This window comes from Limulus polyphemus, unplaced genomic scaffold (assembly GCF_000517525.1).
Source record: "Limulus polyphemus unplaced genomic scaffold, Limulus_polyphemus-2.1.2 Scaffold3802, whole genome shotgun sequence".
In the NCBI taxonomy this organism is placed as follows: Eukaryota; Metazoa; Arthropoda; class Merostomata; order Xiphosura; family Limulidae; genus Limulus; species Limulus polyphemus.
In genome coordinates, this window is record NW_013669412.1 from 43,130 (window position 1) to 53,251 (window position 10,122).

The window sequence follows — 10,122 nt, forward strand, 5'->3', positions numbered from 1 at the left end:
ATCTAAGGAATATGGGAAAACTCCATAAAGAAGGTGTTTGGGTGCCTCATGAACTCTCCGATAATCATTGTTTCCAATATGTGAACGTTGCTTCATCTCTTCTAGCGCGTAATGCGTATGAACCATTTTTGGACAGAATTGTCTTCAGTGATGAAAAATGGATTCTCTATGTGAATATTAAATGCCAAAAACAATTGCTCAGTCCTAGACAAAAAACACTTCCGACCTGAAAACCTGGACTTCATCCGCAGAAAGTGATGCTTTGCATTTGGTGGGACATCAAAGGAGTAATTCATTTCAAACTCCTCAGTCCACAGCGAACTGTCAATGTAGAGATCTATAGTCAGCAACTGGAACATTTAAATCAATCCCTTTATCAGAAATGCCCTTCACTCGTCAATTGGAAACGTGTTCTTCTCCACGACAATGTACATCCACAGGTGGTACATTTGATGCAACACAAAATTATGGAGTTGGGTTGAGAAGTTTTCCAGATATGGCACCATCAGATTACCATCTTTTTCGTTTGCTGTAACACCATCTTATTGGGAAGACATATGGAAATGTAGAGGACATCGACATGTTTTTAGCTTCAAAGTCAAGTGATTTCTATAATCAGGGCATTAACAACCTGATTGTAAGATGGAAAAGTGTCATTGACAAGAATGGAGACTATTTCATTTAATAAATGTTTTCTTTTGATATACAAGTTGTTCGGGTTATTTCATCTAAAAAAAAAAGCGACATAAATTTCTTGATGACCTACTGTATTTGAAGTGATATTAATGACCATGTTATATATATATATATATAAACATCTGTTAATTTAGTTTGTTTATTCTCTGTGCATGCCTATTTTAATTGTGTATAAAGTTTGAATTACTTATTTTAATTGGCAGTTGCCTCTTTATAAAATTTTCTCAAACACATTGTACATATAATTCTTTTAGAAGTTTCTTCTCATAAACTGTGATAGAGTCTGGTATCAAATCATTCATAGGAATGTGAGTATTATGGAAACTTAAGAAACTGTATTCAGTTTGTTCGATTTAGAATTAGGTTTTCAGCTGTTATTATGTATATTTCTTTATAAAGATGTGATGTCAAAGGGCAGTTATTTTTGCTGAGTTTAAAGAGGCATACAGTTGTAATGTTGTTTGAATAGGGTTCAACCTTTATAAAAACCAGATTGAGATTATGTGTCACTTGCTGTAAAGTTATGTATATTCTTGCTGAAGTGTTTTTTTTTTTTTTTCTATTGCTTAGGGGAAGAAAAATGAACTCAAATTTGGAAAATGCTATTCAAGAAGCAATGCTGGAGTTAGATAGACCAGCATCTGCTTCAGGTGGTGGTTCTGGAAGTGGTGTTCATCAAAATGTGACTGTGCCCTGTTCAAAAACAGGAAGATCGCGTGGACCTAAACATAGAAGGACAAAATAATATATAAGTATATAATATACAAATATATATATATATATATACACACACTACTGCTGCTACTACTACTTGTTCAGTGCTTCTGTTTGTTATATTGTCCCAAGTAACTGTTGATACTATATTTCGTGCCTCATTTTTACTGAGGACTCTTCATGAAAAAAAAAAACAAAAAAAAACTCTCTCTCTCAAAAGCACACTTTTCAGTTATGCATTTGGGAGTTATGTTCATTTGAATATATTTTAAATAACTGTTGGTGTTAACCCTGTAGTTTATACACGTGTGTAACTCCGTGTGTACAAAAGACCTTTTTTTTTTGCATCCTGTAATGTTTGGACTATACATGTACACTACAAACTTTATCTGAATTTATTGTTGAATTGTATGGATAATCCAAATTTGTCTTAAGAAGACTAGGATTGGTGCCGAAGCAGTTGGAGGAAATCCTCCGGAATGATTTTTTGTGAGCCGCCCATTAATGTAGGTAAAGAAAGAATGGATGTATCTGTACTACAGCTGCTTTTTGTATAGGTGTAAACAGAAAATGTTAATAGGTAATGTAAGCACTAATTTGTTTTATAACGTTTTTGGTGGGATAACTATCCACACAAAATTATAAGTTAATAGCCTATATTTCAGATTTGCTGTTGCAGTTTTGTTGTTGTGTGTGGACAGGCATTGTGCACCATAGTTTTTAGAAATCACCATAAAATTTTAAAGAACTTGTGCCTCCTGTGTCATTTTTTACATGAGGTCACAAATAAAAAATATCTTCTTTAGAGCAGCACAGACAGATTTTGTTTTTTTATTAACTTGTCATAATTGATATTTTTGAGGTCATTTGTTTACATATATCTAGCCCCTCAAGAATGATATTAGCTAAAAAAAAAAGAAAGAAAACATTATCATAAACATACAAACAATTTTTCTTCTCCTTTTGTGACCCAAGAGAGGCATCTTTTAAATTTGGCTATTCATGTACTGTTTGTAATTAAATATATGCTTCTTCTCAAGAACAGTAGGTTATTTTAATGTTTTTTTTAATGGTGATATGTTTTATTGGAAACACATTAAATAGAAAATAAAAAATTTGGAAATAGTAAAAAAAATATTAAAGACTAGTGTTCTTCAAAAAAAAAAGACTAAACAAGATGGACCAATGTATACATTAAAAAAACTTTTTTGTCATAAGAAACAAACTTTCTAACCCTTTTTTATTAGTTGTATAGGATTCGTAAAAAATAATTACTGAATAACTCAGTTTAGTTACATTGTTATAGTAAAGGTTTAATCTCATTCAACCACATGTATCAGTTTCAGTGCTTCAAACAGTGGTCACTTTATTTAGCCAAGTATGTTTGCAATAGTTACTAGCAAAATTAAAACATTTAATATTACTCATTCAGTATGAATGACATAAATGAAGTACAGCTTATCAAAATAAAGTAATAACCAACAATAACTTTTACTTCATGTGAAAAAATAACAGTACTTAACAATTTCCTGGAGCCACCGTCTCCAGATTTGAAATACTGTCTAATCGAATCTTCTTTACCGATAAGAAGCAGTATTTTGTTTTGTGGAAGTTTTATTTGTCATTTATTAAGTATTTAATCCCTCTGTTTAAGACAACACACCAGCATAATAGGAATTTTTTTTTTTACAGATTTGTAAATGACAGTATGGCTTGTGGGCATTATTTGTTCAGATTTTTATTTATAAAAGGACAAACACTGAAACCTGATTTTCTGATATGATTATAATCTTGATTTAATTTTTTTGTGGAGTTATTTTCCTAATTATTGTCTAATTAATATTTTTTTTTACTTATGTAATTTTTTAATTTTATAAAAAGTTCTTGAAGAAACAGTATATTTTATTTAATCAGAAAATTTATTGATTTAAATGGATATACGAAATGACTTAAAATATTAATTTCAAGTAATAGAGGTTCATTTTTTTTTTACCTAAAATGCAATTAGATTTGCATTATTATTTAAGACTCATTCTCTAACATTACTTGTTGTGTACTTATCTAATTGAGCTTAATTTAGCTTTGGAACCTAATTATTCAATTAAAGATTACTTATAAAGATATATATACAGCTATATGCACAGTTAGGGGGGAGGGGCTTTTCACATTTATGAAATCTTTTTTACAACAAATATAGATTTCAATGAAGTACCATAACTTAGATCGAGATATTTAAGAAAAACATCTTAAAATCCATTGGACAACCAGGTTGACTGGCAAGGAGTTAACTGTTTGAGAATAATTTCAATATTATTGTGATGTTTCATCATATTTGATTCTCTAATAAGAATCCTGTTCCACAAGCTTAAGCATTGTACACATAACTTCGATATTAGGAAGTAACAGTATACAGAGCTGAGATATGACGTTCCCAGCTGAAACATTTAAGAACAGTAAACAAACAAGTTTAAAAATATATATATACACTTAAATTTAAGACATAAGGATTCTGTTTTTTGAGTAATAATGTAAAACCAATGTAATTGCCTTTACAATGTACTGTTTACTGAAAGGTATTTTGATGTCTGCTAGTTTTACAACGTTTTTTTTTTTTTTCAGTAAGATAACTAAACAAATACATTACAAAGGTAATGGAAAGACAAGTATAAGCTTGTAGCTCTCGGCCTTCTAGAAGTTCTGGTATATATAGGTTGTTTATTTTGTTTAGAAGTACTTATCAATTATATGAATGGCTCAGCCGGTAGTGTGCCAGACTGTATATCTGAGATTTTGTGGTTCGTATCCCGTTACAGCAAAAAAAGAAGACATTTTTTGCAACCTGAACTTTGGGGCTGTGGGTGCATTACAAGAGTGATGGTCAAATCCCACTATTCATTCTGATAAAAATAGCCCAAGAGTTTGCAGTGTGGTGTGTGGTGCTTTTCCTCTAGTCTATCATTTCAAAATTAGGAACGCCATTGCAGTTAGCCCTCGTATAGTTTTACAAGAGATTCGCTAAACAAACAAACAAACAAATGTAACACGAGAATGGATTTTTAAAATTGTTAGCATTCAACCATTGTAGCTTATTTCTCTGTATCGGAAATATACACACTGAAATTTAACACTTGAGGATTCTGTTTTTCATGTAATTAATATACATTTTTCTACCCCTACAATGGAAGTGTTAGTTTAGTTTTGGTACTGTAAAAAATCCAAATGCATATTACACATTTCCCTGTTCAGGCATTGTAGTTAATATTAAATCTATAACACCAGTGTAAAAGTATTTATGCAATACTTTCTGAATTGAAATATTATTCTTTATACATTTTTTATTACTGTAGAAACTAGACTGGTTGGAGACAGTACAAATTGAAATGTGTGTCAAACTAAAATTTTACCATAAATCTTACTAAGTTTGCAAAACTAGACTGGTTGGAGACAGTACAAATGAAAATGTGTGTCAAACTAAAATTTTAACAGGAATCTTACTAAGTTTGCAAAACTAGACTGGTTGGAGACAGTACAAATGAAAATGTGTGTCAAACTAAAATTTTAACAGGAATCTTACTAAGTTTGCAAAACTAGACTGGTTGGAGACAGTACAAATGAAAATGTGTGTCAAACTAAAATTTTAACAGGAATCTTACTAAGTTTGCATTTAGATTATTTTTCTTGGCTTTTATATTGAAAAAGTCAGCATTTTTAATATTTTTAATATAAAAATTTCCATTAGCAGTATATTCATTGTTTTTAATGTGATATATTGGTTTATTTTGAACACAAACACCTAATAAGCATTTGAACAACTGAAATCTTAAAATATAAAGAGTTGATTACATAAATGTTTTATCTTATCATGCTTAATGCATATTAATTATATATATACACACAAACATAATATATATAACAGTTTGAAGAATTTTCTAAGGATACATTATAATTATTAACCATACTTCTTCCAAAATATAGTAAAAATTTTTGGTTATAACCAGCCAGAGGTTGAATGTACCCTCAGAAAGTAATACTACCAATGAAGAGTTCAGGAGCAAACAGTGATTTCCTAATTACTGGACATTTCTTTATTTCAGTGGTACTTAAAACTGACTCTAAATCAACAGTATGAATCATTTTGATTGCTTTTTGTTTTACTGCACCATTTCTGAAGCTTACATGTTAGAACACTGCGCATTTGGTTCATTTAAAACTTAAAATATCCTCAAATCTCTGTTGTTTTTCTTGCTGTTATATCTGGAGCAGATGTAAGCTACTACGTAAACTGAAGATCACAATTAAATGATGGTGTATTGTAAAATATATAAGTTCATCCTGATCTGTAAATAAAAGTTTGAAAAATTCAAAAGTGTGGATTTTAGGAACTTAAGCTGAAACAGTATATTTACACTTATTTTGGACACTTCAGCTGTTATAGTGCTTAAATATCATACCTCACCATAAAGATACGTTCATCTGTTTATTTATAATTTCTGAAAATGTCTACTTTTATCACATTGTTTCAATAATTGATTAGGTACCTATCTTTCATATTTGAGAAATTACATAAACCACAAAAAATATTGTCATATCAGATCATACCTGTACTGGTTATTCTTAATCCTAACATACAAATTTTTTCTACTCTGTTGTTTTTCTATACATTAACTGAAACTACACAATTCCAGCAGTAATGTTTCAATGATGTCCTTATAATATGGCTGACAATGTTTAAGAACTGTAACATTTCATGTATGCAGTGAAAGTTACTATTAATTAACTTTATTTCTAATATTTGATTCAGTTAATGTCTTATTTCAGGGTTTTTCAACTTAATCTAGAAAAAAAGAAATGAACACTAATACCCCCGCATTTTCCAGTTTGCTAGTGAAGAGCTTGAAAGCTAATAAAGTCTTGAGAAAATAAAACTGTTGACATTTCTCTTATTAGTTAAGGTATTAATTTTACTGAGATGAGTGACTGATTAACTTATGGCTTTTTTTATTATCTTTGTCCAAGAACCAAACTTGATCTTTGAAACTCCTATTAGATATACAAGTAAGAAAGAACTGTATATCACTGAAGAAAGATATAATGTGAATTAACAGAAGTTAGTTGTGTTGATTTGTACTTTTTACTGCAAAGATATCCAGTTAAATTCCTGCATAAAATTTCCATGTTTCGTGTATAGACCCAAATAATAATTTTATATAATAAACTTATTTGAAAAAAAAAAGTGTGAAACTTCAGAGGGTTTACTTTGGACTCAGTGCAAGTTATAGAAAGCAATCCATATATGAGTTATATAATAATATTGCTTAACTGCTGGTGATTATTTGTGAAACTTAAGTGTATATATTGCTTCTGTATGATGTGGAATAAGTGTTTATAGATTTAATTGTAGGTTAGGTAGGCAAAGCAAGAGAGATGTTTTTGTGTGAATGTTCAGACTGGTGATCTTATTACGATATGTAAGGGGGTGGTTCATTTATTAATTTTGTATATCCAGTCCGTAGTGAACTGGCTGGTTTTGTGTATGTAAATAAGCACGGATTTTGTTTTTTAGACTAATCATTTTGAAATAATAAGAGTACTCTTATTTATATATTATAACCACTTGATGACAAGCTTGAGTTTTAATATAAACTTTTTATCAATCTGTCTTGTGTAATATATTTTAAAAGAGAGTCAATAAATCAGTTTATGCAAATGGCGGTATGATACTTCACATGATTTTCAAGCCTAATCTAGTGAAATAGGGAGGGCTTATTACATATTAGAATAATTATAGATCTTCACCACACCTTTTAGTCAGTGCTCCCATGTCTGGTTGTATTCTTTTTGATAACCATGTATCTTGACAGTAGTCCTGCATCATAGTTTTTTTTGAACATGGTTTCTTTGCAAGAGAGAGAGTTATGTCCAACGCACACCAGTCCTCCCTGTTTGCTTATATCAATTCATGTAGTTATGAGGACAACAGTTTCCCAGCATTTTTTCAACAGCCTGATCACACAGAAATCCATAAGTGCTGTTTCCAGCAACGTGACAGATGTTCTCATATGGAATATCATGAATACCCTTTTATTTTCCAGCTGCTTGAGGTATGCAACAGTTGAATGGAAGGTATGACTATAAACCAACAGATGAACTCGCACATATTTGGCCTTATTATTACATATTACTGCCTGAAGTGTGTGGATGGCTTTTGACACTGAACTTTGTGTTCATGGATTCTAACCTCTTACAAGATGCCACACTTTACATACCATATCTGGGACATAACTTGTTGTAGCTTTCTTTCTGGATGAACCTGGTGCCCCAGATTGATCCATATTCCTTTGTTTTCTAATGCCATTAAATACAAGGTATATTCCCTTCTAGGAAATTATGAATCCCCAATCTGAACAAATTTTTTGTCTGAGAGTACGGACATTTTAAATTGGAAAGAGCTGTTAAATACCCTTTCCAAAAGCAATCAATTTTTGGTGGCATCACATTACGTATGAAAAGTCATACAATGTCAAAATATAGTCCTGGAACATGCTGTTCCACTGCAACTTTATATCAGCTCTGATCGTTACATGAGTTGCTAGTTTCACATTAAGTATCATTTTAATATAATATATTCAACCCAATACAACATGTATATCCTGATGAAGTCATTAAGAAATACAGTGCTTTGCAAGTTTATATATTTTATGGATTTACATTTGTTTGATAGTTTCAGAACATTGGTCATGAACCACACTGTGGTGCAAATATTTATGGATTATATCATTGGAGTAACCCTAGACTGAAAGACAACTACACCTTTTTTTTTTTTCTTTATTGTTTTAAGTTAGACTGTGTGTTCTAAAAATTTGATTTACTTTAATGGATTAAAAGCATCATACTGGTTTCGTTGCCCATATAGTTTTTCTTCTGCTCTCTGCTAGCTAATATAGTGATTTGTTATTGAGCTCTGCTACATAATGAATTTTTAAAGAATTCATTAAACTAATTAACAGATGTATATTTACACTTATTTTAAAAGTTGTATTTTGAAAAACAGCTGAAGTGATCTCCCAAATGTTCTTTTTTTTCAATATTTTTATTGCTTAGTCACATTTTTTTTTTTTTCTAGTAATGTCATATCATGTTTCTATTTAGGGAATACAGAAAACATGATTGCTATAAATTGCTTAGGGTTTTATAATATATGCTGGTTATTTTCTTTAAATCAAGACATTTGAAAGATCAAAGCATAACTTCCATATATTCTCATAATGTAATATAATTTTTGTGTGGTACGTGCTAAAATGAAAAATATACCTGACAAGTATCTTGCACACTTAGCTTAGAGTGTGTTATCACAAAGTATAAAAATTCACATTTAAACATCTAATGAAATTTTAATTTTTTCAACTTATATGTTTCACCATCTGTTATAAAAGAACTTGGGATACTTAAAAACTTACTGACAGAGTCATAAGAAATAATGTAATTATTTCAAAATTATAGGTTTTTAAATGCGATGTTTTCCCATGCTGCCTGGACTGATGTCAATTTATTAAAGTTTAAGGTTATCTATTAAGAATTGTCGAGAACATTATTACACACTGTTTAAAGTGTTTTGTCATTACATTTTTTTAAAAAATATATTGAATTATGAAGAAGGTATATCAATGTAATCAACATTGTACCATTTGTGTGTAGGATAAAATCCTTTAAAATATTTTACTTTAAAAATACACATTTGGCCTTATGCTGTGGTAAAGAATTAACAATGGAGGAAGACGAAAGCCACGAACATCAGCAATAACTGAAATGGGATGAATGAACTCCACGTGCCTGTTGGAAAGTCCAAATACACTATGTAACTAAATTTCAAATTTAACATAGTTCTTGGTTCTATTAATCGTAGAAATATAATCAATATATTAATCTAATGTTTAAGTTTTAGGGACATAACAGGTCACCGCCCCACTACAATAAAAGTTAACATTACTGGCAGTGTATAATCATATCTCTTCAGTCATCAGTGGATAATTCTTGAGCTGGTTTCAGGAACAAAAGGTAAACTGCAGTGTAATGTACTGTTGTTGGGTTTGGTAGTGCCAATTTTGTTTGTGAGTTGAGTTTTATTGTGGGGAATGTTGGAGAATTTTTCAACTGTAGCTGGTGGGAATTTATTGGTGTGAATGAAGGAATGCTTTAAGTGGTTAATTTCTTCATTTATGTAGTCCATTGAACAAAGTCTTGTGGCTGTGTTTATGAGGTTTTTAAGTGTATTGATTTTTTATGTGGTGTCATGAGCGGAATTCCAGGGGATGTAGAGACCAGTGTGTGTGTTTTTGCGGTGAATTTTGGTTTTAAACTGTGTGTCCGATCTAATAATTTTGAGGTTAAGAAAGAATAACTGTTTATTGTTTTCGTGTTCTATAGTAAATTTGATGGGATGAATGGAATTTATATGTTTAAAGAAAGTTAGTGTGTGTTCTGTAGAAGTGAAGCCAGCAAAAGTGTCATCGACAACTTATTGTTACGACAGCGGAAGTCACGTGACGCTGGTAACACGTGATGAGTTTCTGGAATGATCATGAATTTCCTAGTGCATTCGGGACGCCCCCTTTTTTAGTATATAAGCCTGGCAGATAAAGCCTGCGGGATGATAGATTGAAGTTAGAGATAATTGAGTCAAGCACCGTAAGTAGGCACCGTAAGTAAAGTGTG

At 30.8% G+C, this 10,122-nt stretch overlaps 1 protein-coding gene across 1 annotated transcript in view; it reads left to right on the forward strand.

Moving 5' to 3' along the window:
• LOC106470066 overlaps window positions 1-2,223 on the forward strand; it is a 44,833-nt gene extending 42,610 nt beyond the window's left edge. The window contains exon 7 of the mRNA XM_022398610.1: window positions 1,267-2,223. Coding sequence (XP_022254318.1) covers window positions 1,267-1,441 — 175 coding nt within the window. The 3' untranslated portion in view covers window positions 1,442-2,223. The remainder of the gene's footprint in view (window positions 1-1,266) is intronic.
• Window positions 2,224-10,122: the final 7,899 nt, after the last annotated feature.